Source organism: Meles meles, chromosome 19 (genome assembly GCF_922984935.1).
Source record: "Meles meles chromosome 19, mMelMel3.1 paternal haplotype, whole genome shotgun sequence".
Taxonomy (NCBI): Eukaryota; Metazoa; Chordata; class Mammalia; order Carnivora; family Mustelidae; genus Meles; species Meles meles.
This window is the reverse complement of record NC_060084.1, coordinates 810,202-837,241: the sequence shown is the minus strand read 5'-3', so window position 1 is coordinate 837,241 and position 27,040 is coordinate 810,202. Positions and strand designations below refer to the sequence as shown.

At 65.4% G+C, this 27,040-nt stretch overlaps 1 protein-coding gene across 6 annotated transcripts in view; it reads right to left on the bottom strand.

Moving 5' to 3' along the window:
* CBFA2T3 (CBFA2/RUNX1 partner transcriptional co-repressor 3) overlaps positions 1-27,040 on the bottom strand; it is a 78,109-nt gene that overhangs the window by 37,534 nt on the left and 13,535 nt on the right. The window contains exon 1 of one of the 6 annotated variants that reach the window (XM_045987348.1): positions 11,769-12,100. The exons of 3 other annotated variants lie outside the window; for them this stretch is intronic. Coding sequence is in view for 1 of the 3 variants with exons in the window: in XM_045987345.1 (XP_045843301.1) it covers positions 7,073-7,184 (112 nt within the window). In the remaining 2 variants the exon portion in view is untranslated. Of the gene's footprint in view, positions 1-5,306; positions 5,316-7,072; positions 7,317-11,768; positions 12,101-27,040 lie in introns of those variants that run through there. 2 more of the 6 variants (XM_045987345.1, XM_045987346.1) reach the window with 2 other exon arrangements.

Below are 27,040 nucleotides of genomic sequence, written 5' to 3'. Positions count from 1 at the left end.
ATGCTGGCCACCAGGGCCACTCATGAGAGCGAGCGAGCCTGGGAGCTCTGAGCCAACTCCAAAGAGAGGGAGGACGGCGACCCACGAGCCATGTCAGCCCTGGGCGTCGGTGTGGACAGAGGGGGCCCATTCTCTGTGTCAGTCACTCCACAGGTGGGGAACCAGATGCTCACAGTGTTCTAGAACATTCCATCTGTCTTCTTATCTGTGGGTGCCTGCACTGGGGGGGAGGCCTTCCCCGGGAGGTCAACAACACACAAATGGACAGGCCATCCGCAGGGGCAAGTCCCTTCCACAGCCGGTCCCAGCTGGCAGGCCTGAGACGCCGGGGACAGGCTGCTGTCTGGAGTCCCATCCCAGCCATGGATGGAGGACAGGGACACAGCCAGGCCTGAGTGTGGTTCCTCCGACAGCCGGTGACCCCGTTCTGTTACTGAACGGCCATAGTGAGAACTTAAGACCTGCTACTCCTCCCAGGGGCCGAGAGGGGTCACGAGACAGCCTGAGCACACAGTTAAGACAGACAGAGCGGGGTTACGACCCCGTCAGGGCCCCCGCCTGGTTCCTCCAAACATCCCGGGTCCCCCCAGTTCGGCAGACGGGGTGGGGGGACCTGCAGGGGACTCAGGGTGTCCCGGGTGGGTACAGCCTCTGGGTTTGAAGTACCGCGTGTGTCCGCCTGCTGGGTTTGAAGTCCCGCGTGTGTCCGCCTCCTGGCCGCGGGCTGTGGGCTTGTCCCTTGGCCGCGCGAGGCTTCAGCATTTCCCGGAGACGCGGACGGTGCCTGCCTCCGCTTCGCAGCGAGGGCTTAAGGACGCTGGGCTCTCCTACAGGTCTCTCTGCCTATTACTTCCCGCTTGCCTCCCCTTCCAGGCAGGCCACCAGGCTGACCTCCTGTGTGCTGTCTGGTGCTTTCCTGAGCCACTGGGGCCCGAGACCCCATTTCTAGGACCTGCCCTCATGCTGTCAGTGGGCCTTGTACCCCCAGACCGCAGCCTAGGGTGATAGTCTCCTCAGACCCTCTGCGGCATACTGCTCCTTCCCATACCCCCCAGCCATCCAAGGATCTGGGCGGTTGCTCTGGGGCCTTCCAGCCCTGAGCTTGAGAAGATGCATCTCTGCTGGCAGTGACTCCCCGGGGCAGGGTCCCCACAGCACGCGGACACCGGCTTGCTCGCACACAGCCTGAGGCTGGTTGTGCCCGGCGACTGTGCGCGGCATCAGGAAGTGGAGTCCATCCCCAAGGCCTGTCCCTCGCTAGCCGTGGTTGGTCCAGACACGAGGGCTCGCCCCACCACAGGGAGGCGTCCACCCGCCCACTGGGCGTGGTTCCCTGCGAGACCAGCGCAGGGAAAATACCCTCGGTCCTGCACCACCCCCAGCCCCGGGGCCGGGGCTCAGGGTCAAGGGCGGGGACCCCGCGCGCTCCCGAGAGGCCAAATGGGCCGCAGACAGGGCCGAGCCCCGGGGTTTAACCCCAGTGACTTTGGGCTGAGATTCACCCTGTGTGGGGAACGAATTCGGGGGGGGCTGACCTTGCCTGAAACCTGAAGGGGGGCTCCTCGGGCCCCAGGAAACATTTCTGCCCCGAACCGCAGAATCACATCCCACGGGTAAGACGGGCAGCGGGTGACGTCCTGAGAGAACAGGCCACCGGCCAGTGGGCACTCACTGGGGTCCAGCCTGGGGTGCGGCGTCCACACCTGCACCAGCCCCAAGCTGGGCCGTTTCTGGGGTCAGGGAGGGCAGGAGCCTGGTGCTGGTGTTCGCTGGACGGTGACGGGGGCCATGGGCACCGCAGGCAGAGTGCCCGTGTGCAGCCTTGCCCCCTCCCTCGCCGTGGGAAGGCACCAGGCAGGCAGATGGGTTTGGGGCCGGCGCAGCCGCGGCGGCAGCTGTGTGGGGGGGGAGCGCGGGGCAGGCGAGGAGCCGCCTCCCTCCGGGAACCTTCTGCGTGTTTTGACTCATTCCACCAAATGGTCTCACAGAAGTGTGAGGGGACCTCGGTAGGTTCCTGCTGAGTCAAAGCAGCCCCGGGGGTCTTCTGCAGGGCTGGCTCCTGAGGCTGGTGGAGGGCATCCCCCCTTCGGCAGCAGGGAAAGCTGGGGCTCAGAGAGGCTGGGACATGCCTGAGGTCCCGTCCTGGCCCGGGGCTTCCCCTCTGGCCCGATGGGCTGGCAGGGCCTGCGGAGGGCCCCTGGCAGGGGTAGAGTCTGGCTCGTCTCTGGGGGTTTCGGGGCCACCCTGAGCTCCTGGGGCCGCTGTACCCTTGTCTCCCGTGAGCCCTCGGGCCAGACCCCATGTCACACTCTGGGCAACGTATCTGAGAGACAGTCAGAGAAGGCAGGTGGGCGGGAAGGCAAAGGTCCCGGGCTCCGGAAGTCCCCTGCGTCCCACCCTCACCAGCAGGGGTGCTCCAGGGGGGTGTGGCAGGGGGGCTAGACTCCTCCCCCTCACGTGAAGCAGGACTCTCTGGGAGGACGGCCCTGCCGCAGTGGACCCGACACCCCGCTGGCAGGCACCCCGAGCCTCGGGTCAACCGGTGCCGCAGCCATCCAGTCCCATCCCCTCCTGTCGCCCTCCCAGGCACAGCCCCACCTGCGAGTCCCCCGGCCGGTCCTCACGTGTGCTGCCCGTCCTCCCGCCTCAGGGCCTTTGAGCGGGCGACCCCCGTGTCAGTCCCCGTGCTGGCCTCCGCTGAACGTCTCTCAACCCCGGAAGCCCGACTAGCCTGGATGGAGGGACTGGATTTCTGCGGCACAAGAGAGCTCCCTGTCTCGCGACTCGGAGAAAGAGGGAGGACTTAACTGTACCCAGGCCAGCACCCGGGGGTCTAAATTCTGCCCTGGGTCCAGACTGGCCGGGGGAGCCGAGGGTCCGCCGGTCCTCCTGCAGGTCCCGCCCTGAGAAATGGCATAGGAGGGGATGGGCTGTCGACGCGCACCCCACAAAACACACCCACGAGTGTCCCCGGCTCAGGACCCGCGAGGCGAGAGGTGGAGACCACCCGATGCCCGTGCACCACCCGGCAGCCAGCGCCGTTCGCTCCGTGAGGAGCGACGTGTGGCCACGGTAACGTGTGTGCAAACCCGAGCACAGCAGCCAGCCGCAGAGGCCACAGGGCGCACCAGCCGGGCCACCGAGATGCAGCGGACCTGCGGTCGTCGGGGCCGGACGCGGGGTGGCAGCGAATCCTAGCGGGGACGGGGTCTCTTTGGGGGGACAACAAAGTGTGGGGGTAGAGGGTGGTGACGGTGCATGACGGTGCGAACGTGCTGAGTGACACGGAGGTGTCACAGGGCAGCGCCTCCAAACAGGAGACCCCACCGGCAGCCGCACGGACGAGACAAGCGAAGCAGGGACTCCAAGAGACGGCCGCGCCCTGTGTTAGCATCAGCCTCACCGCAGCCAAAGGATGGAAGCAGCTCGAAGGCCCCCAGCAGAGGAAGGGTGAGCAGACGTGGTCCATCCACCCAGTGGCCGGTGACTCAGCCGTTCCGACGCGGGCCACTGCGTGGGTGGACCTGGAGGGCACGAGGCTCAGTGAGGTCAGCCGGTCTCAGAAACACCAACACGGCAAGAGTCCCTTCTACCAGGTCCCCAGAAGGGTCAGACCCACAGACACAGAAACAGCGGGCGGGCGCAGCACGGCTGGGGCTCCGGCTAGGGGAGATGAGAAAGTTCCGGAGGCAGACGGCGCGGCAGGTGCACAACAGCGTGAATGTACTTTATGTCGCTGAACCGACCCCGAGAAATGGCGCAGGCCGTCCGTCTGACGCCCTGTGTGTTTTACCACGATTAAGCAAAACACCTATGGGGAGACTGAGGCCAGGCAGGATGGGACTTCCCCACCTCTGCCTTCTCGCAGCCCGTCTGCACTGCTCCAAGCACAGGCTGGGCTTAACCAGAGCTGGACTGCGGACGGACGGCAGTCTCCCTCCTCCCAGGCCTCTAGGCCCTTGTAGCCCCGGGGGTCCCATCCCTAGAGGCGGCAGGCAGGGTGCGGCCCTCGCTGACCCCTGCTCTGTTTCTCCCCTGGGGCTGCCGGCGTCCAGAATGAGGAGGGCAGAGGCCAGGCTTGGGCAGGCTGGTGACATGGGGCTTCTGTCTAGGTTCCCCACACCCGGTATGTGTGGGCATGCCCCGCGGGTCTCCCCGGGCTCAAGGCCTTTGTGATGTGAGGGTTACCAGACAGGAAGGGGTCCGGGCGGTATCTTCGGGGGCCCCAGCCCCTCTGAGAATCAGATACGAAGCCCTCATCACACGTGCTAGAGTGAGGTCAAGTCCAGTTCACAGCCACCTCCGGACCTGTGTCCTCAACCTCAAAGCCCCACACCCTGTGTATGCTCTGACCTCAACTTGGGAAGAGAAACTGTGTCTACCCTGGCCTGACAGGTCCAGGTGCTGTGCTGGGTCCCCCGACCAGGTATCTGACTGCTGGGCCTGAGGTCCACTGAGATGCAGAAAGGAGGCTTCACACGGATGCAGAAGAGGCCGAAGGACAGCCCACATGCTATGCCGAGTGCGGGTTAGTGCATGGGCAGCGTGGTGACAGGTGTCTGGGGACAGCCTATACAGATATGCTGACTGTCAACCTGGGACAGTCCGTGTAGTGTGGACGGCAGTGACAGGCGTCCCGGGACAGTCATGTGGGTGTGTGGTGACAGGTGTCCTGGGGATAAAGCCCCATCTGTGAGGCCTCTGCTCGCCATCTCGCTGGATGCCAGCGTGGGTCTCCGGTTTGCAGGGTCCTGGCAGGGGCTGGCCTACTCGGACTTTTGAGCCGGTTCCCCTGAGCCTGGGGACCCTCTGTACACAGCTCCCAGGGGCCATAGTGCAGATGGGCTGGGACGGCGAGCTGGGGCCCGCTGCTGCTGGGCCCTGCCGTGACAGTCCGTCCTCCTGGACACACAGGCCAGCCCGTGGGCTCCCCCAAGTGCCCGAGGGCAGCCACCCTCTGGACAGCCAGGTCGGAGGTCACGCTTCCTTCTGGTTTGGTTTTCACACCTGTACGCACCCGTCATGCACTCTCATTGACACACTCGCACACGCGAGGACTCCTTAGGCAGGAGGACAGCTCAGTCACGGTCCCTGGAGCGGGGCACTCCGCTTCTGGCCGGACACTCCCCCAGGGCACAGGGCCCTCCCGCCTTCCTCATAAGGCAAAGAGGGAAGTGAAGGTGGCTGAGAAGTACCTTTCTAGGAAAGAAGCACCCGGGCCACCTGTTCCCACAGACACGCAGACCGGGGGACAGAAGCGGCCTCTGAGCCGGCGGGCGGAGCTCCAGGGGGCACATGCGGGACACGGGGTGGAGGCGCAGCTTTCCCTGCACACACACGCTTTCTGGAGACTGACCGGGACACCCTGGATGCCTCCCGCAGCCACCCGGCCCTGACCACCCCTCTCCCAGGGCCCTGTGTCTGGACGCGGCCTCCCTTGGTCTTCCCAAGTTCTGCCCTGCTCGGCCTCTCAAAATGCAAGTCCGACCCACGTCCACGCCATCCAGCCAGGCTCGGGGGCTCCAGGGACAAAAGCCAGAGTCCCCTCCGCATCCACTCTGCCCCAGGGTCCTGCCGTCTGGCTTTACCACCCAGCCTCTCCCTGCCCGGAGCCCCTCCCTCCCACGGAGCTGTCCCCAGCATCACGCTGCACAGTGCCACCGCACCGTCCCCCGCTCCCAGTCCTCTGGGGACTCCCCGTGCCCTCTGCCCTGTTCCGTGGCACCTGCGGCCGTGAGCCGGCCGGCGTGGCTGCCCAGAATTGAAATGCCCGGCATGTCAAATGCACACGGAACTTCACCAAAGTCTCTTAGGAAAAAAGTCTCAATTACTTAAAAAGCCAACAGCAGAGTGAAAGGCATTCTGGGTACATTGGGTCCAACAAGACGTATGGCCAAGACTGCCCTGGTTCCCTTCCTTTCTTTAACACGGCCACAGTCTAAACTGTCACACGTGGCCACCCGGTGTCACGGCCAGGTCTGTTTTGCGCGTGGGCGCTGGGCACCGCCCTGGGCCGCCGAGGCTGGTGGGAGCCGGCGCTTCCGGACGGGAGCGGCCCTGGAGAACATGTGCTGCGGGTCCGGCCTCCAGCCCGGGGCGCACGGGGCGTCGACCCTCTAACACACGCTCCATGGGAGAAGCCGGGGAAACTCCACGCTTCTGAGAGGCACCCAGAGGGGTCACATTTTGGTGACGGGGACTCTCGGCACCCAATCAGATGGCGGCTGGGTGGGGAGGGTCGCCGCCCAGACCCCCAGCCCACCCCACCCCCAGCCGCCACAAGAGGGCGCGCTTCCCGTATGAGAGCCAGAGCCGCACCCTCCGCAGGACACCCCACGGGCCGACGTGGGGGACACACAGGACCCCCAAGCTCAGAGGGGCGCGACAGGCGGCGGGTCACAGCAGACGGACACCCCACAGCTGGGCGGTGTCCATCGTGCTTCCTGCCTGCAGACCAGAGCCCCTGGGAGGAGGGCGTGGCCAGAAGCTCAGAAGGACTCGGTCTCCGATACAGCAGAGGGCCACCCCGTGGCACCCGTGGCTACGCCCGCCGCGGACACCCCCTCTATCAGCAGCGCACAAGCCTCCTCTTCCTTGCACCCCGGACACGGCCAAACAGACACGGAGCGGCCCCCTCTGCCCAGGGCTGGCAGGCCCTGTTCCGACACCTCGGCGCAGGGGAGGACGGCAGGAAGGGGTCCAGGTTGGGCTGCCGAGGCTGTGCAGGTTGCCCAAGGGAAGAAGCGGGATCCAGGGGACCCCAAGGCCCCCCGCTGTTTGGGGACCCTGGAGCAGCAGAGACAGAGTCAGGTGACCGGGGTTCCTGGGTAGGAATCCCACCTCCGTCACCAAGTAGCCACGGAACATGATGATCTCAGCCTCGGTGTCCCCTCCGTGAAGTGGACAGGGACAAGGACTGGTGTCCCCGTACGCAGGGCAGAGGGTCAGCAGCGGGGGCCTGGGCTGCTCTGCGGGACACAGGTGCAGGGAGAGTGAGTGCCCGCACGGGACTGTCTGGGTGGGACAGAAAGAAGGTTCACCCTCCACAGAGCCACCCGGTCCCCACGCTCACCAGCAAACCCCAGGATGGCTACGGGGACGCCCCAGAGTGGGAACGTGACGGCCATGGCCACGCGCCAGAGATGAGCAAGGAGAGACCGCACGCCCCCACGCCTCAGCGCCATCTGAAGAGGGACAAGCTCGTGGGACTGTGTTTTGCATTTGAGACTGGAGACACAGAGGGGCGGGGGACCTGCTGATGTCACAGCCACTGGGAGCGGGGCTGGGGCTCTAGTCCGAGCAGCGGCACTCCGAGATGCCGGCGTGCTGCCCACCCCTTCCCTCCAGCCCCAGGCTCCTCCCGCCCTGCCCCTGCCAAAGACTCTTCTCTGCCCCAGTACAGAGATGAGCGAGCCTGTGCCTGGAATCCTCCCCAAATCTCCCCCGCCACGTCCACCAGGCTCCCAGCCTCAGAGGCACCGCAGGCTCCCAGTGGTGCCCAGCTGTGCAGTGCACACACTGCGAACAGGACCAGTGCAGCCGCTGAGTGTGTGCGTGAACAGCAGAGCAGGAAGAGACCTCTTCCTTACACCGCCAAATGCATCTCTGCTTTCCGTGCCAGGGGCGTCTGGCTCACCGCGAGGTCCCAGGGATTATGAAAAGCAGAAGTCTTCACTTCTGTTTCCGTGCTGCGAACAGCACGGGTGGGAAGCGTCTCCTCGCACGTCTGAGGCTACAGCTCAGCTGTGTGCCCGCGCCCCGGGTTGAGCTGCGTGCGCAGAAGCGGGAATGGGAACTGAGTGTTTATCGCTGCTTCATCCTGAGTTTCCATCCCGCACGCCGGGCCTCGGCCTGGGTCTTTCCGCTGACGCTCTAAGAGCGGTTTCTGCTCTAAGAACGTGTTTCCAGACACCAAAGCCTGGACCTGCACTTGTGTTCTCGGCGACCAGAGCACCAGGGCCAGGCCACCCCCGGCAGCCCCCGCCTTCCGCACGGCCTCATCCAAGCCCCACATGAAGGGGATCCCAGCTTTGGGGGAACCTTGGACATAGAACCAGACCCGCTTGTTTGCCCAGAAGTCTGGGGTCATGACCCCAGGAAAGGACTTGGGGGTGTGGCTCGCCTCCTCCAACAGCCCTCTTGGGAAGACTGGGAGCTGCAGGATAAAGGATAATCCAGAGGGTGACTGGCCCTTTAAGCCCCCAGCATGCTGCCCGCCCAGTCTGGCTGGGACTCCAGACACCTGGTCTCCCCAAACTGTGGCGGGTCCAGAGAAGGAGCCTTGGTTAAACCCTCTGAGCACCCCCCATTGAACCCAGGCCCCCAAAGGCTGCACCCCAGATGGACATCCACCAACCCCAAGTTTCCAGGCCCCTCCTGCCCCTTCGGACTCAGTGGCCCCACTCTGCCGCCTCTGGACAGCCGCACTGTGTGCAGTGAAGGGATGGACAGCACACACGGGGGCCTGTCCACCCTCGGTCACTGGAGCAGTGTGGCACCTGCCTGCCTGCTTCTGGGGAACCTCTCCGGGCCTCTGGGTCCCCGCCTGGAACATGGGACAGCGAGGGTGCCCCCTTGCAGGTCTGTCGCGGAAGCCCAGCCCCACTCAGCCTGCCAGCCCTGATGTGAGCTTAGGTCACTCCTGCTTCAGGACTGCTCTGCACCCGCCCCCCACGACCCAAGGGCTCCCCACGACTTGCCCGGGGACTGAGCCACGGATGATGCACTCCTTCCGGGGCGGGTCCTCTGCAGTTAAGACCAGTCATGGCAAGACCACAGCCTCACGTGCCCGAGTCTCGGGGTGCAGGACGCCCGCCCCTCCCCCACAGGCCTGGGAGGGGACATGGGCTCCAGGGCGCTGAGTTTGTGTCCCTCCTCGACTAGCAGACACACGATGTCCACGGGGTTCCCAAGGGTGTCCGATGACAACGTCCCCTCCCAGGGCCCCAGGGTGGAGGAGGGGGCTGCCCCTGGGCTTCCATGACCAGACAGGATAGAGGTGTTCTTCCTCCCCATCCCAGAACCCGGGAGAGCTCTGACTTTTGGCAGGGCCACGCTGACGGCGTCACCGCTGCGCCCCACGGGCCTGTCCAGGGGAGGGACGCGCATCGGGACATTAACCCCCGGTCAGCACCCAGTAGTCCGCACGGGGGGACTGTCAGCAGTCGGACCAGGGACGGGCGCCGGGGCACAGGCGGCCTCGCAGTAGGGGGCAGCCATCACCTGCTGTCTCCACGCGAGGAAGGAGCGGGGGCCAACAGGCAGGCATGGGCTCCCCTCCCTGACAGGCCCCCACCTCTCCCGCATCAGGGAGATACAGTTCCCACACCCCCGCCCATTGTCACCTGCCTCCAGCCAGGCCCAGGGACCCTCGCGGGTGGGGGAGGTGCGGGGGCAGGACAGCGCTGCCCCACAGGAGTGCTGGTTCCCTCCTCGCAAGCAGCACTCGTTAGGCGCCCACTGGATGCCAGCTCTTCGCCACGGGTCGGGGCCACGGGCCACAGAGCCTCTTCCGTGTTTGGGATTCCGAACACACGCGTGCGCACACGCAGTCATACATGACTCAGGAAAGGACCGACAGCCGTCCTGCAGACCCGGGCGCCGTGGGAGGCTGGGATGAATCAGACAGCGCCGAGCTCAACCCACCGGGGAGGGCAGCCGGGCGGGGAAACCCAGCCAACGGCCCCGACACTTCCAGAAGGTGGCAGGGAAAGGCGTCGCCGGGACCCCACCCAGGGCCGGAGCAGCCGTCCGTGCCCCCCCAGCCCGACCTGGCAGCCCCGCTGGCTTGGATCTTGAGGATTAGCGGCCCAGCCGGCCGGCGTCTCCAGATCCTTGCGTAGGAAGGAAAATTAATTTCTTCCAGTCATGCAGAAATGAAAATATGTGGGGCCGAATCAGAGAGATTTCCTGGAGGCGGGAACTCAATTACGCGGATAACCCGGTGACCGAGGAGCTCTAGGCCCGAAGGGGGCACGGGGGGCCCCGCAGCCCCGGAGTGTCCCGCAGGGAGAGGTGCAGCCGAAATGCCCTGGTTCACCAGCCCCGGCTGGCCTTGTGGACAGCCAAGAGCACCACAGGCCTGTCCCTTGTCCCTGGGCCCCCGGAGACCAAGGCACCTCCAGAGAAAGCCGGATTCCACCAGATAATTGGTCCTCACTGACCTCCTCCTCCTCCCGCCCTGAGTCTGTCTAGCTCTCAGGGAGCCCAGGGCCGCACATCCGCTCCTGCTCGGGCCTTTCTGCTTCCCTCTCAGTGTCGCGAGCCGTGGGGCGGCACAGCCAGGCCCGTTCCGGGCAAGCGCTTGCCGGCTACAGGGAGCAGAGCCCTCTGCCCCAGGGCCACGCTGAGTCTCCCGCTTCCCCTATCCCGAGGACAGAAGGGGGTGGGGCAAATGCCTGTCACAGTGCCAGCTGTCTGCAAACGCGCCCAGAGAACTGTGCGCCAGCCCTCCTGCCCCGGTCCTTGCTGGGAGCCACTTCTGGGCCTCTCAGCCCTGCCCGCCCCTCCCCCCCAGGTTCCAACCCCAAGAAGTTTCTCAAACCTTGCAGCAACTTGCAGGAGCAAAGCTAGGGCACGGACCAGCTGCCCAGCTGTCCCCGGCCAGCGCCAGTGCTCTTAGGGGCCATCCCGGGACCCTCCCATGTCTGGGGCCAGGAGAGGAAATGCAAGCCTGTGGGACATTGGGAGGCAGCATCCTGGCCGCTGGGCCAGAGACCCCCGCCTGATGCAGGAGCGTAGGGTCTCAGCTACTCTCAAAGGAAATATTCTTCTCCCTAGTCTGGAGCAGGCCTGGAGTCTGCCGGCCAAGGTCCAAATGTGGGGGTGCGGTTATTTTTCTGGGGGAAGTGTGTGCACACTTGCTGGGCTCTGCCCACTCCTCTGCGGCTGCCGGGCCCAGCACACGTGCACACACACACACATTCACACACACCCATGCGGCTCCCAGGGGCGGGAAGGAGGGACAGCCCGAGGCTGTGTGTTCAGAGCCCAGCAGCTCAGAGTGTGGCTTGCCACCAGCCCAGCCGCCTTCTGCTCTCTGGGAGCCCGTCTAGGGCTGCTTTTCCAGCCATCTGTCCCTCCACGTCGGCTCACACCTCCCTCGGAGCGGAGCCGTTCCCACAGCCTGGCTCCCCGCCTGCCCAACACGCAGATGGACGGTTCCCAAAGGCTGTGAGCAGAATCACTGCGCCCCAGGCATGGTTGGCTGCTGGGACCCCACGGAGGGCCCGTGAAGCCCCTCTCCCCGCACACGGGGAGTGGGGCAGCCCCCTCCCCCAGACTCTGGGCAGACCTCACCGCGCTTAACCAAGCGGCCACTACCTGGGGGCAGGGCTAGGGACTAAAACAAGACAGGAGACCCACCCCCCATCTCTCCTGGGGCCGCTCTCTGCGCCCCCTCCCCGTCCCCTGTCATCTGGACCAGAGCCTTTTGTCAGGAAGCCCAGGCGCCAGACTGGGGGGAGGAGGGCTCGTGGCACGGGGGGGGCTGCGGGGCACCCCACCTTCCGCACGCAGTCCCCGCGTTAGGCTTGACCACACCCCCCGCAGGTCAAGCTCCGCTCGCGGGTGCGGTGCAGGGACCGGAGTGGGTGGGCACTGACTGGCCCGGCCCCACCCCGCCGTGGGCTCCAACTTTCCGAAGTGCGGAGGGGGCGCCCGGGACGGCCCGCACGCTCCGCGCGGCGGCAGGAGACCCCCCAGACGGCAGCCGCGGGCGGAGTCCGGGTGACAGCGGCGGCGGCGCGCGGGACGCACGGGGCACTTACGGTCCGGAGGTCGGGCGGCGGCGGCCCGGCTCCTCGAGTGGCTCCTCCTCGAACTGGGTCGCCGCCCGCGTAACTTGGGGGCGAAGGCGCGGCGGAGCGCGCGGCGGGGCCGGGGCTCAGGCGCGCGGCGGGGCCGGGGCGCGCGGGGCGGCCGCCTGGGCCATGCCGGGGCTCGGCTCCCGCCGCTCGCTCCGCCCGCCCGGCCGCCCGCGAGGGAACAAAGCGCGCACGCCGCCCCGGGCGGTCTCCGGCCTGCGCGGCCGCCGCTGCAGCCGCCGCGCCTTTGACTCGCGGGCGCCGGGCTCCGGCTGCCGCGCGCTCGCCCGAGCGTCTCCCGGGCCCCGCGGCCCCCGCCCCGCGCGCTCCGCCCCCGCCTCCTGCCCCCGCCGCCGCCGCTGCGCCACCTGCCTCCCGCCCCGCGCCCGGCGCGCTCGGCTCCGCCCCGGGGCGCGGGCGGCGGGCGGCGCGCGAGGGGCCCGGGCTCGGTGCGGGGCCGGCGCGGGCGAGGGGCTCCGCCCGCCGCCGCTCGAGGTCGACCGCCGACCCCGCCGGTGGGGCGGCCGCGGAGCCCGGGGCGCGCCCTGCGACCCCGGCCGGCGGCACGGGTGCGAGTGCGAGCGGGGCGTGTACGCGGGGCGCGGGGCCGTGGCGGGGGCAAACGAGGGGTGCCGTTGGGGGCAACGCGCGCTTCTCCGGCGGGAAGGGGTAGTGCCCGCTGGGCGTGCGGGGCCGGGGAGCCGCCGGGGAGCGGTGTGGGCGTCGCGCGGGGAGCGCGGGGGCCGTGCGTGGCGCGCCCCTCGCCTGCAACCGCGCCCGCCCCCGCCGGCTCCGCAGGCCGCGCCCCGGGCGGGCGGGTGGGGCTGGAGCCGAGCGCGCCGCCGCGCACCCCCTCGCAGCAGTCGGCGGCCGCCGGCCTCGCGGTGTCGGGAGACGCGCGTCTGGCGTCCGGGCGGGAGGCGAGCGGCGGGCGCCCCTCCTCCGGGCGCCGCGCCCCCTGCCTGCCTCCGCGCGGGGCGGGAAGGGGTCCGGGCCGGCCCCGCGCTCGGCCGGCAGGGGGCGCCCTCCCCCCGCCGCGCGCCCCCTTCCCGCGCTCACCCCCGCGAGAGTTCGGGGGCGCAGGGTCTCCAGCTCCCGGGCAGCTCGGCCTGGGGACATTTGCATGTATTTTGCATGCATTTGCATACCATCCTTTGGGCCGCGGGCAGCCCGTGCCCCTCTGCGCCCACCTCTGTTCCCGCCGCAGCCCTTGCCCTAGCTCCCTGCCCCCCACCCATTTGCCTCTTTCCGTAGCGCTTTGTGTTTGCCTGGTGCGTGCGTTGTAGTAAATCGGCGCTTTTTTCTTTCCTTCTTCCCCCGAACCACACGCACGTGGTTTCTCAGAGACACGCCGCGGTCCTGGGGTCAGGGTCTTAGCAGACAGGGCGACCAGAACTTGGGAAGAGCAGTGCCCTGATTTGCATCTTATTTGGCATAAATCTGCATGTGAAGGTCTAAGGTCCCTAATTCCCAAGTATAAAAATGCAGCAAGGTGCCAAAACGTGCCCCATCCTCCCCCCGCTTGCTTCCCAGGCCCATTTCTCCCCAGCCCCCAACCGACCTCTCGGGACTGAGCATGGACTGAGCACGGCCCACCGGAGCTGAGCCAGGCAGAGGAGGCCTGCGCAGACTCCAAATGCGGCCTGAGAAGGGGACCTGTCCCTGCCCATCCTCCTGTGGCCGCCCCCTGGGGCGCTGGGTCACCCTTGACCTCCTGGGCCTCTGTCCTTGGAGTGGTAAGAGGGGGCGTGGTGACCTAAGGATCACACGAATGTCTGGCGTCTCTTTCCCGTTGCTTTCCGCGTGTGCTTCACCGTGGACTCGGTCCGGTCCTGCGGGAGAGCAGGGGTCCTGAGCCCCTCTCACAGAAGAATGTGGATCAGTAGGCAGCAGGCTTGCTGCGGAGGGTCCCAGAGTTCACGCGCCGGTACTGACCGACAGCGGCTCCTTCATGTCACTGGTTCTGAGACAGCATTGATTTTCAATGCGCCGTGCCCCTACGTGTCCCTAAGAAAGCAGAGCAGCTCCCCATCGTCACCCCCAGATGCCTCTGGGGGGGATCCGGATGCAGGGAAGGGGCCGGGCGGGCAGTCAGCCGACGCCCAGAAGCCGGCCTTGGGAGCTGTGTCCGGGCACAGCACTGTGCTCACGTGGAACGCTGGCACAAGGTAGGCCCAGGGCGGCCCGGGGTGCGCTGAACCGGACCCCCATAGACGAGCGTCAGATTACCAGTCACAGTGTCGTCGGGGGAAGCCGGAGGCTGGAAACCACTGGAGACGCAAGAGGCCCCCAACCCAGAGAATGAAGCTGTGCTCTTGCGGACAGAGCTCCGGGTCCTGGAGTCCGTCCCAACGTCTCCCTCCTCCTGGCCTGAGGGAACGGTGGCTGGATGGAGGGAAGGGGCCACGGAGGGAGGGCTGCTGCCCGGGGTGCGACAGGACCGACAAGGGCCACATCGGGGTCATGGTGAGTGTGGACGCTGTGGGGGTTCGCCAAGGGCAGCCCTAGGCTGGGCTCCGTCTCAGCATTTTCCCAGTTAATTCCCACCCATCTGCCAGGCAGGTGCTCGCGGAGCCCCTTTTCATAGGTGGAGGATGAGGTGGGATGAGCCCACCTCTGCCAGGTGGGCTGCTTGTCCCCGGTCACGGGGCGCACCCGGTGGAGGCTGAATGCCCACGCCGCCTCTCACCTCCTGGCCTCCCGCAGTCTCTGACGCTGGAAGTGGCTCAGGCACTACTCCCGGGCACTGCAAGACGAACTGAAGGAAGAGCGTCCCATCCCTTCCCAAGAGACCCGGGCAGTCCCACCAGCAAGGCCAGACGCCCCTTAGACCACGGGCAAGTCAGCGCCAAGGCCGGTGCCGCACTGAAGTGCCAGGCAGAGGGGCGCAGAGCAGGAGGGACGGCGGTGGGGGGAGTGGGGTGGGGATCGGGACGCCCCGAGCAGCCTCAGTGTGCCAGCCTCAGCAGAGACAGGAGCCCAGCTCCTGGGAGAGGAACCACCTCCCCTTCCTGTGGCAGCGCGGCCCCCCGAGTGAAGAGAGCCCTCCACCAGCGTCTCGTTTCCCGGCGCACACGCACAGAGAGGGACTGTGCTCTGCCCAGGGGCTCCCAGCGGCAAAGCTGGGGACGGCACCCAGGTTCTCTGACCTACCCGTGGGGGCTCACCGTGGGGCCCTGTGTCCACTGCCTCTTAGGAAAATAACCTCCCACACCCAGTCCTCGCCAACCGCCGTCGCTAGCGCCTCTGCACCGGCTTCCCCCACCGAGTCCCGTCTTAACCCGACAGCTTCTAGCTCGGGGCTCTGACAAAGACGCATGCGGTTTGTACACTTGAGCCTTGAACAACGTGGGGGCAGACAACGTGAGGGTCTGGGTCACCCCCACCCGTGCGGCTGAAAATCCACGCATGACATTTGACTTTCCAAAACCTTTGCTAAGGGGTGCCTGGGTGGCTCAGTGGGTTAAGCCTCTGCCTTCGGCTCAGGTCATGATCTCAGGGTCCTGGGATCAAGCCCCGCATCGGGCTCTCTGCCCAGCAGGGAGCCTGCTTCCTCCTCTCTCTCTGCCTGCCTCTCTGCCTGCTTGTGATCTCTCTCTGTCAAATAAATAAATAAAATCTTTAAAAAAAAACCCACCTTTGCTAATAGCATTGCTGCTGACCAGTGCCTTACTGACGGTGTGAACAGCCGGTGAACACACACCCCGTGTGTTACGTGCATTGTCTGCCACGCTCTTACAGCAGGTCGCTGGGGGAAAGAAAATCTCATTCAGAAACTCAAAAGGAGGACAAAATACACTTACAGAACTCACTGTGTTGATGGAGAAGAAATCCGTGTGTAAGAGGACCCGCGCATTTCAAACCTGTGTGGTTCGGGGGTCACCGGCCAAAGACCCCCGAGCCACGAGAGCCCCTTCACCCTCACACCCAGTCGCTGTACAGGGCCCTGGCCAGGGGCCCCGAGCATCACCTGCCAGGTCCTCATGGTCCTCACCGGCTGCCTGGGAGGTGGGTCTTGCCACCAGCCTCGCTGGCCTGAAGGGGACACCCAGGGCCCAGAGAGCTCGGGTTCTTGAATGGCTTTGGCAGAGCTGGGGTCCCACCGGGTCAGCCTGGCCTGGGGGTCCAGACCGTCAGCTGCCGCAGACTCACTGGTCTTTATTAAGAATTTTGCACAACTCAGGACCACTTTGAACATGCTTGTGTTTCATCAAAAAATGGAACAGAAATTCAGAGAGCTGCCAAGAGTATAAAATCTGACGTACCGTAAATATGGACTTTTTTAAGATAAAAGGTTGGAGGAATAGATATCATAGCAGTTTGATAGCTACCCTTACCCATTTAAAAAATTTTTTAAAAAGATTCTATTTATTTGAGAGAGAGAGAGAGAGAGAGAGAGAGAGAAAACACAAGAGGGGGGAGGGGCCGAGGCAGAAGCAGACCCCCCGCTGAGCAGGGAGCCCACCTGGGACCCCGGGATCCCGACCTGAGCCGAAGGCAGACGCCCCACAGACTGAGTCCCCAAGGCGTCCCCAGCACCAGCCATTAAAAATACGCAAACTCTTGTTCAGCACCCGAATCCTCACGCAGGTCCCCGGCTGTCACAGAGACCTTTTAAACACAACACCAAAGACATAGTCCGTGAAAGCGAGATCTGGTCCGCGGAGCCTCACCGCGATGAGAAGCGTCAGCTCCGCGACGGACGTCGGCGTGGGGGTAAGACAGGCCACCGGCCGGGAGAGACCGGCAAGAACGTGTCTCACGAAGGGCTGTTGCCCAACACGGAGGAAGAGCTCAAATGTCGCGAGAGGAGAACAGTCCAGTGAAAACCCGGACAGACCTCACCGAGGAGGACACACGGACGGCACGTCCGGTGTGAACAGATGGTCCGCGTCACGCGGCACCGGGGAGACACACGCGGGAACAGCCGGGAGACGCCCCGAGCCCGCTCTTCGAGTGGCCGAAGCCCACGGCGCCGACCACCGCGGCCACAGTCCGGGACGGGGCTGGGACCAGAACCCGTGGCCGCAGGAGCACTTGCTCGCGGCCGCAAGGAAGGAGCTCGGCACGGACACCGGGGAAGGAGCTTGCCGTTCACCGAAGCATCGTAGAGACCCATGTCCACACAGAAACCCGCACGCGGTGTCTACAGCGGCTCTGCTCAAAACTGTCAAAACTTGGGAGAAATGAAATCGTCCTTCAGCGACGCCCAGACGCACTGCGGTCCGTCCAGACCGTGGGGGACATTACTCAGCACTGAACAGAAGGGAGCTGTCATGCCGTGGAAAGATCTGGAAGAACCTCTCATGCACCTGTCGGGGTGAAAGAAACCATCGGAAAAGGCCGCCTGCCGTGCGGTCCCAGCCCTGTGACAGCCGGAAAATGCAAGACTCCGGAGCAGGTCACACCATGCGTGGTTGCCAAGGTTGGGGGAGGGAGGCGTGGGCAGAGCACGGCGGGGCTTAGGGCAGAGGAGCTGGTGTGTTTGATGCTGTGACCGTGGAAACCCGTCCTTGTACACTTGTCCCAACCCACAGAACGCCCGCCACCAGCAGGGGAGCTGAGGGTCACTGGCCGTTACTTGCTAATAATGTTCTCGTGTGAGAGCCGGAGAGACCCCGTCACGTCAACCAATAGACCCGGAAGGAAGGCCTCCGCGCCCCTGAGACACATTGTGGCCTCCTCCGGACGGCGCGGTGCCCGAGCCTCATGGTGACCGTCACAAAATGACTTAGTCAGCGGACCAGTCTGCAGTCCTTCTCCAATCCTGTTGCAAGCGAGCCCTGAAAACTGCCGGAATTGCAAAAAGATGTGTTTTTGGAAGCCAGAAGGCGCAGGTGGGGCGTCAGGACTGGCCCTGGCGGGGACACGTGCGCCTTTTTTGGGAAGTGAGAGGCAGGGGCCCCTGGAGGGAAGCTGGGAACCAGGTCGGTGCCGGGCCGCCCGCTGTGGCTGGTGTGGAAGCAGATTCCGGGGTTCTGTGTTGTCCACACAGGGAAAGAACCAGAAAGCAATGAAGCTGGGAAGCCCCCCCACCCCGAGCATCTCTCAGCTCTCTCCCCTCACCCAAGACCGACCCCGCTCCTATCCAGGAGTGGCTCCTCCGGCCAAGGGAAGCGCCCCTCCAAGCCCCAGGCAGAGACACAGCAGGAAGGCCGAGGGGTGGGCTGGGGGTCATCCGGTCTCCCGGCAGGGGGCTACCATGCCAGGCTGGGCAGGGGGCACACTGCACCAGTGAGCAGGGACGCGGGCGGTGCTGGGGGCTTGGGGAAGGAAGGTGTGCCCTGTGTGCAGCTCTCCTGTCTCCCACGGCACCTCTGCAAAGAATTCTTGAGTTCTCTGTAGGGACCCCTGCCTGCCCGGGGCTTGGGCCCACTGCCTCGCCCCCATCCGCCCTCCTTCCTCACAAGCACACCCCCATGGAGGTCAGGGATACATTCCTCTCTGCTGCAGACCCTCCCAGCCCCTGCCCAGCCTGGACGTTGCCTGGCCCTCCTCCCCCCCCCCCACCCCCGCCCTGTACCCTGGTTCACAAGGAGGCTATTTCTCTTGCCGGTGCTTGGTTCTGCCGTGAACATGGGATCCAAAAGTCGGCCTGCTTCCCGCGGGAGAAACGGCCCTGTCCTCTCCCAGCCCGGGGGCTCTCCAGGTGACCTGGGCCTACCGCTGCCCATGGCTACCAGCTTGAGGGGTGCTGACTTGGGGGCAGATGGACAGAAAGGACCTCGGTGCACCCTCGGTGCACGTCTGCTGCTCGGCTGACCCGAAAACCCACGCACTCCGTCCGGCACTTGCTCGTTCTTTTTTCAGAAAGACTTTATGTATTTATTTGACTTGAGAGATGGTGAGAGAGAGAACACGGTAGGGGAGTGGGAGAGGGGGAAGCAGGCTCCCCGCTGAGCAGAGAGCCCGATGCAGGCCTCGATCCCAGGACCCTGAGATCATGACCTGAGCCGAAGGCAGAGGCTTAACCCGCTGAGCCACCCAGGCGCCCCTTCACTTGCTAGTTCAATAATCAATTGCCCTAACGTTCAGGCTGGTTTTACCCAAAATTTCTGTTTCTTGCAACCAAAAGCAGTCTAATCATTTGCATTCCTTGCTGGAGGGTCTTTCCTTATCTCAGCCGTCCAAGGGCCACAAAGGCTTACTGGTCACCCCAACTCGACCACGCACCAGGAGCACATCGAGCCCTTGTGCAAGCGGGATTGGGACTGGTGGCCAAAGCTCAGGCCCCAAATTTAAGGCAGCACCAAAAACCTCAGTATTCGAGATAAACCACACTTTAACCTGATATTTAAAAAATATTACAGGGGCGCCTGGGTGGCTCAGTGGTTTAAGCTGCTGCCTTCAGCTCAGGTCATGATCTCGGGGTCCTGGGATCGAGTCCCGCGTCGGGCTCTCTGCTTGGCGGGGAGCCTGCTTCCTCCTCTCTCTCTCTGCCTGCTTCTCTCCCTACTTGTGATCTCTATCTGTCAAATAAATAAATAAAATTAAAAAAAAAAATATTACAATCACCGACAGAAAAGTCCACGGTAAGCAAAATGCCAGAGCTTTAAATAAAGACAGGATTCCCATGGCCGATTCTTCCCTTGGGGGTCAGCCGGGCGCTGCCCCAGCTCCTTCCCCCGAGACGGGGTTGGAAGGGCTGGTCGTCCAGCCATCGAGAATCTTGTCATCGCTGATGTCCTTTCCCCCAGGTGACTCGGGGGGTCTGAGGCCACAGCTGGAGAAAGAGGGACCCAGGGCACGGCACGAGCCGCTCACTGGTCTCTGTACTCAGACCAGCCCACAGAGCGGACCAGCCACGCGGGTGGGCAGGGGGCAAGCTAACCCCACGGGGTTCTGAGAATGGGGTATCGGCCCTGCTCTGGGGCAGGGCCCGGGCGAAAGGCTGGCGCGGTCTTCCTTGGCTCCCCTGGAGGAGGACACAGATGAGGCTGATGGACGGCTGGGACGTGCTGCCTGGAGGCCCTGGGCTGGGCATGGAAGGAACGTACAATGGCTGCCCATTGCCCCAGGGCCACGGAAGCTTTGTGCTCTGGGCACGCGGGAAGACTGTAAAGATCAGAGAGGCCAGGGACTGGAGGGTTTGTATGACCAAGGTGGGTCATAGATGAGGGTGGCCAGGGCTGGAGGCCTGGAGTCAGAGGACACGCACAGAAGAGGGACAGGGGATGTGGGCAGGTGAGGGGTGTGGGCACTGGCCATGCCTGGATGGACCCTGCCAGACCCGGCTCTGACCCCCTCAGGGCTCTCCCAGCCCGGCTCAGGGCGCCTCGGAGTCCCAGAGTCCCGGCACATTCCTTTCCTCCCACCATTTTATTCCCGGTCGTTTGTGTTTTCAGATCTGTGCTGGAACGTTAGTTAGGAACACCGAAGACAGACTCGGGACGGCAGGGCGCCTGCGTGGCTCAGTTGGTTGAGCGACTGCCTTCTGCTGGGGTCATGATCCTGGAGTCCCTGGATTGGGTCCCGCATCGGGCTCCCTGCTCAGCGGGGTGTCTGCTTCCCCCCTCTGCCCCTTCCGCTGCCCATGCTCTCGCTCTCTCAAATAAATAAATAAAATCTTAAAAAAAAAAAAAAAAGACCCGGGACGACAGCCGAGTTGGGAAAGTAGTGAAGAAACTCTCCAGTGACGTCACTAATGACCGTGCGCGCGGAGCCGGCAGCTAAAGGTCCCAGGCCGGGCCCCGTTCCGGCTCCAGCCCAGCGGCCCCGGCGGATGGAGCTCTCCGGCGATGGACTGTCCCCTACCTCCTCGCAGTGGTCTGGGTGCTGTGATGGGCGCTTTTCCAACTCCCTCTCGTTCAAACCTTGAAACAACCCCATGGCAAGTGATACCCCACGTTTGCAGCTGAGGAAACTGGGCCCCAGGAAACCCAGGACTCGTGGGGGGTTTCACAGCGTGGCGGGCAGCTCTGCTGGGGTCCCTGCCCGTGTCCCTCCATGCTGTGTCCCTGGCCCTCCCCACTCACTTGTGCCCCATTATCTGGCCCATCACACGCTGCCAGCCCGGGCCCACCTGCCCGCCAGACCGCAGGCAGGAACCAGACAGAGCTGCCCAAGGAGAAGGTCGCCATCAGGGTGTGGGGTTCAGGGGCTGCTGGGGAGCTGCTGGAAAGCTGGGGAGGGCCCGGGCACTGGACAATCCCTGGGCACAGAGCCCGAGTGCCCCACCACTCACCCCGAGGCAGCCCTCGACTGCAGGGACCAAACGCCCTGTCGGCGGCCCTCGTTTCTCTGGCGCTCCTGTCCCTATTCTCCTGAGACTCCCGATGAAGTCAGGGAAGGACGGCGTCCGGGGACTGACACTCACCCCAGACGGCCCCACACCGTGAGGCTGAACCTCACTGGGGATCGAAGGCCCGGGGTAAATCTCAGGCACTGTTTCTCGCCCACAGGAAAGGTCAGATTTTGAGAAGGACACTGTTCCTCGGGGTGGTGCACGGGCACTGTTTCCCCACGGGGCACGGTGGCAGCGGCCATCCAGAGCTGTGAGCGGGTCCAGCAGCTTCTATGGCCCGATTTCTCTATCACGGATACTCGTTACGGAGACGGCGCCATGTAACCGTGAACGACGGGATGTCCGCGGACCGCCGTGGCTACCTACATGCCACGGGGCGCCCTACCTCCTCAGCAGGGGAGTGGAGTGGAGGGCCCTGGTTCTCCATGGCCAGGTGGACGGTCCAGACGCCGTCAGAGAATGGGGGTCCCAGGAAGGGGCCGGAAGGGGCCCAGCAGGTGCAGGGCGGCCGGTGGCTGCCGGGACCCCGCTTTCTGCTTCTCTAACTTTCTGACACTCCTGCCCCGCGGGAGCCTCATCCCCTCGCCTTTCCCTCCCCGCAGCGCAGCCCGGCTGGCGGTGTGCTCGGACGGTGACCACTGAGCGGCTCACACGTCCTGGCCCAAAGACGAGTTCTGAGTTCTCGCTTGTCTGCGTTCCCTCTCAGGTGAGAATCGGCGGGCTGTAGACACGCGCTATGGGAAGCGTGGCCGCTGCGGCCACATCACAGGCAATGTCCGCAGGACGAGGGTCGCGTAAATCCCCAGGGAGCTGTGCAGTCCCCGGCAGAAGGTGTCAGGCCAACCCGCCATCCTGGTTTGGGGGAAATTTTTCTCTGCGCCTCAGTTCACTTTGAAAAAGAAATCCCACGTGCGCGAAGGAATAAATGTGAGAAACAAAACGGGACGGGATCAGAGGAGAATTCCAGGCGTCTGGGGGACACTTGCTTCTGACGAAGGAAACAGAGGAAAGCAGACGGACACACTTGGCTCTCTGAGTGGTCGCGGCTGTGCCCCGAGGGGCTGAGCAGGGGCCTGGAAGGTAAGGGGCGTCCCGTAGAGGAGAGCGACCCTTGTGACAAAGGCCTCGCGGGCCACAAGAGAAATGGGCCGAGTGTAGGACTAGCTACATCCCACAGGAAGACAGAGCAAAGAGACCATAAACTCCTTCACTTTTAGGGTTTTTCTCCCAAACTCCCCGAAAGCCAGGACCAGCCCTGCCTGTGGGCCGCCACCCGCTGGCCCTCCGGGGCCTCTCTGCTCCCCGCGGCTGTGACCCCCGCTGCCCCTCAGAATCTGCTCGGCAGCTCGGGGACCCCCGTCTGTCTGGGGCCTCTGTGCCCCACGGCCCCCGGGAGGGGGACTGACCAGCTGTGGTGCTGGGGCACAGGGCCCAGGCGTCAGCCTGAGAGGGGCGCTGTCGCGGGACGGTTGGTCTCCAAGCCCACACGCATCTCCTGCTCTGATAATGGGGTGCGGCCATCACTGAGGCCCGGGCCCCTCCTGCAGGGCACAGGATCGGCTGAGAGTCTGGTCCTGTCACTCCCGCCTCCCGTCTCCCGCCCGTCAGGTGCACACGCCGTTGCCGTCACCTGCGACCACCTGGAACATTCTGCCAGCGAGTCCCGCTGGGGCCGGTGGGGGGCCTCCTTCTGTTCCCCACGACGGCCCCTACCACACCCGTGGCTTCTCCCAGGACCTGGGGGCCCTCGGCACCACAGCCTCAGCGTCCTGCCACCGCCGTGGCCTGGGGTACGGCCTCTCCAGAGCCCCCATGCACGGCCCCGTCGGGATGGCTTTCCCGTGTCCGCTACGGCGTGAGCCGCAGACGGAATTAACCGTCATCCTGCTCCCCGTTTCTCCATTAACTATCTGCCAGATAGCCCCGGGGCCCCCGGGCGCTGATGGGAGGAGGCACCAGGCCAGGGTGTGTGCCCGGGGAGGGGGCAGCCTTCCTCCGGCTCCCTGCATCCCACTGAGCCCTCCCTTGTCCCGCAGTCTGTCCACAGTTGTCCGGGTCACCCCGCCCGTCCTCGGGCGCAGAGAAGGACAGATGTCACCAGACCGAGCCCCTGATTTCACGCACGCGGCGACGGCCTCACAGAGGGGAGCCACGTCCGGACCGCTTTGTTCATCCCCCGGGTCCAAGGGGACCCCGACCCCCAAGGGGTGTTTTCCCGCTAAGAGGCCGCGATCGTCCAGGGGAACGTGGAGCCCATCCAGCCCGAGGTGGGAGCCAGCCCGTCCTCGCCTGCCCGCCTGCCGCGCAGGGCCGGTCCAGGGAGCGGCTCCGAGGCCGGCGGCGGACAGAGGCTGCCGAGCTCCGCTGAGAGAACCGGCTTTCCTGGTGGGAAGACAGGCTGTGGCTGGTGAGAGCCCCCAACGGCCCCCCTGCCCGGCCCGGCCCCGTGAGACAAAGGCTACCACAACGGCCTGGACGCAAGCACTTGGGCCCCCTGCAGCCTCACCGGCCCCCCTCCAGGAAAGGGCGTCACCCGGACCGGGTCATCCACTCCCCACCCCGCCGCGGATTCCCTGTCCGGCGGCGCCAGTGCGGGACACATGCCAGCGGGAGGACAGAGGAAGGGAACAGGGCCCCGATCCGCAGCCCCCCGCCCCCCGACCTCCCAGCAGCCCCCCGCCCCCCGACCTCCCAGCAGCCCAAGGCCTCGGCCGCCACCTGCCGGGCTCCTCGAGGGGTGAGGCCGGCGGAGGAGCAGCGGCGGCAGAGGGGAGGCCCGGTGGGCTGGGGGCTCCCGGGACTCCCCGGGCGCCGCGGCCGAGACAGGCTCCAATTTCTGTTTCCGGCTGTGGGATTGCCGATGGCCACGGCTTTCATGGCTCCTCGGTGCCGGGGTCCCTAATTTCTGCCTGTCGAAGTCATAATTTACTACGGGGAAAATAAACACTTGGGATTGCTTGCTGCGACTCGGTCGCATGGATCTTAACAGCGTGAAGTCTCTGGGTTTCCCTCCAGGGGACGGGCTCCCGCCCGGCACTGGCCTTCCAAGCAGGACTGCTAGAGGACCAGCCTCGGACTCCGTGCGCAGCGCGTGGGGACCTGCTCCTAGCAGCATGGGGACGCCGCGTGCGGGGGGAGACCCGGACGGCACAGTGTCCCATATTCTGGAAACATGCCTGCCCTCTGGCCGCAGGCCGGATCCCTGACCAGACAGGGGAGGACGCCCCAGGCCGGCCGGCGACACCGGGCACCTTCCTGGGGCAGATGCCGAGGGGGGAGAGCCGTGTCGCTGAGCCGGGACGCCGGGACCCGCTGCCTCAGAGCCAGCACCCCCCCCCCCCCCCCCCCCCCGCCGCAGGACCGGAGATGGGGGGAAGCAGACAGACCTCCCCTGCGCGCTCGGGCTCTGCTCTGTCCCCGGGACAAGGCGCCCCCTCTTCCCTCTGATGCCACCAAGTCCCGTCCCTTCCTGACTCTCGTGGCTGACTCACTCACCTCACACGTGTCACCGACCGCAGCGCGTCCTTCCATCCTGGCGACCGCGCAGGTTCCTCTGTGACCCTGAGCCCGCCCCTCAGCCACAGCTGCCTGGTCCCTGAGCACAACATATGGGTCCCTGAGAATTTTGGGGAGGGGGCCCTGGGGCGACAGCCAGGTGGCCTAGAGGGACGGAGATAGCAGCTGCCCGGGCTCCTGACGCTCTCTCCCACCTGGCCCCCGGTCCCAGAGGGAACAGAAAGTCGGGCTGGGGGGGTCCGGACACCTGGGGCGGCAGAGCCTGGCTGCTTCTGTGCACAACAGAGTAAAAGCACCAGGTCAGAGCGGGGACGCCCGGCCGTGCACAGCTCCAGGCCTGGCCACCTCGAACTGCTCAGGGCTCCCAACCTCGCTGGGCAGGAGCATTTCCCCTGCCCCCCCAGCCAAACGGACAACACACAGCCAGCCCGGCTTTTCCCTGGGAGCCCCGGGGCCAGACCCCAGCAGCTGGCCGTAATGCTGTCCGGGGCAGAGGCGGGAGACCCCCAGCCTCAGGGCGCCCCGTGTGTGTGACTCCTCGCGGCGCAGGTCTCCTTCGGTGCTGGGCACTGTGTAGCAAGGCACTCAGCTCGCCCCCAACTCTGCGTCTGAGGACACTCTCCCCGGGAACTGAAGCACCCCTGGGACTCGAGCCCCCCGTGGCTGTGCCCGAGGGCAGCTGGGCGCCAGACCTACGGAGGACAGGTCTCTCGGGGGAGCCGGGAATTTCTGCTCTCATCAAGGTTCTGGAAGATTCTACAGCTCACAAGTCCAGAAACCCAGCCTGTGCCCTGGGCTGCTCCCCGGGCCGACAGCACGGCCTTTCAGGGCTGCGTCCCCGCCCGCTGTCGGGCCGGCATGAGACGGGGACCACGGTGCCGGGCACAGAGTGCCAACGGTAAGAGCACGTCGGCCTCTCCCTGCCGTCATCAGCACAGGGAGGATGACGGCCCGGAGGTCAACCCCTCCCCTGCAGGGCCCTCTGCGGCACCCCTCGGCCTCCCTGTGCCGGTCCGCTGGGGCAGCTTGCAAGCGAACCCCAGAGACGGTGGTCAGTCGCCCGAGACGCCCAGCGTGTGGGCACGGGGCTGGGCTCACGCCAGGCTCTCCTGCCCTCCCAGCTCAGCAGCGTCACCCGGAAGAAGGCGCCGTGCCAACGGGGAACACGACTCAGCCAGAAAAAGGAGTGCGGCCCCCATTCTGTCATGGGCTCCCGCTGCTGCGAACCACCCGGGAGAGCAGAGCCACGGACCGAGGGCAGATCGCGGGGCACGAGGCCGGGGGGACGGCACAGGGGGGTTGGGTGTCTGCGGAGGGCGTGGAAATGTTCTAAAATTCGGCAGCGGCGCTGGTCGCCGGCACAGCTCGGCTGGGAGCCGCCGGCTCGCATGCACTCGACCCGCGTTACCTCAAGAAAGCTGTTCCAGAGTCAAACCAGACCCAGACACCTTCCGAGCCTCATTGTGACTGCCTTGCCGGAGGGGGCAGGGCCAGGGAGGGGCCCGGCTGACGGCAGCCGTGTGCCCGGGAGGCCCCGCAGGACAGCTCGGGCTGCAGGGAGCCCCGGAAGCCACGGCGGAGCCCGTCGAGAGGGAAGCCCCAGCACAGGCCACATGGGAAAGAAAACCTAAAATAATTCTAAGAACCTGAAACTCCAGGGAGAAGCTGGTGGGGGGTGCTGTGGTCACCTCGAGTGGGAACTCTTCGTGCCGGGAAGGAGAAGTTTTCTCTTGGGGGTGTGGGGGAAGCCAGGCAGGGGATGGGGGCAGCGGGGGGGGATGGACCCCCACGCAGAAACACTCAGGTTTGGGGTCTTGTCTGATTGTGGCGAGAGAGGACTCCCCGTTCTCCAGACGGGGAGACTGAGGCTGGCCCGCCGCCGTCTTCGGAGGCCATGTGGACACGGGCCCAGCGTATCCGGCTCAGAGCTCTGTTGGAGCCCCGTGGGGGTCCCCTCTGCGTCCTCTCCCCAGCCGGACCTGCCAGGCACTCATTTGCTTGACCATCGTGGGCTGAGGGCCCACGCCGTGGTAGGCACCGCCCAGGGCGTGGGAGTTTTGGTGAATGGGCTGAAAAGCCGGCCTCGTGGCGTTTGGTTCTGGCAGACGTGAGCAGGCCTACCCTGTTTCCACCGATAAAGGGGTTGGGTGACGTGAAGCCACCCCGGGGCAGGCTCTGTGCCCAGCGCCAAGGACACTGGCCTGTGGGACCGAGCTGCTCCTGCTCTGACCAAGGTGACCGGACAGTCCCACGGACGACTGCTGTGACCCTGGACCGGCTTCAGCAGACGAGGGTGCCGCTCCATCCGCAGCACACAGTCAGAGCCCCTGGCAGATCGTGGCAGTTTTGCAGAGCAGACTGGCATGGAAATCCAGGCCCGGAAGGGGGGGTGGGTGCCCGGGGCCCGAGAGCAGGCTTGGGGGCTGTCACAGTGGCCCGGAGGTCTCAGATGGGAGTGAGGACAGAGGTCGGAGAC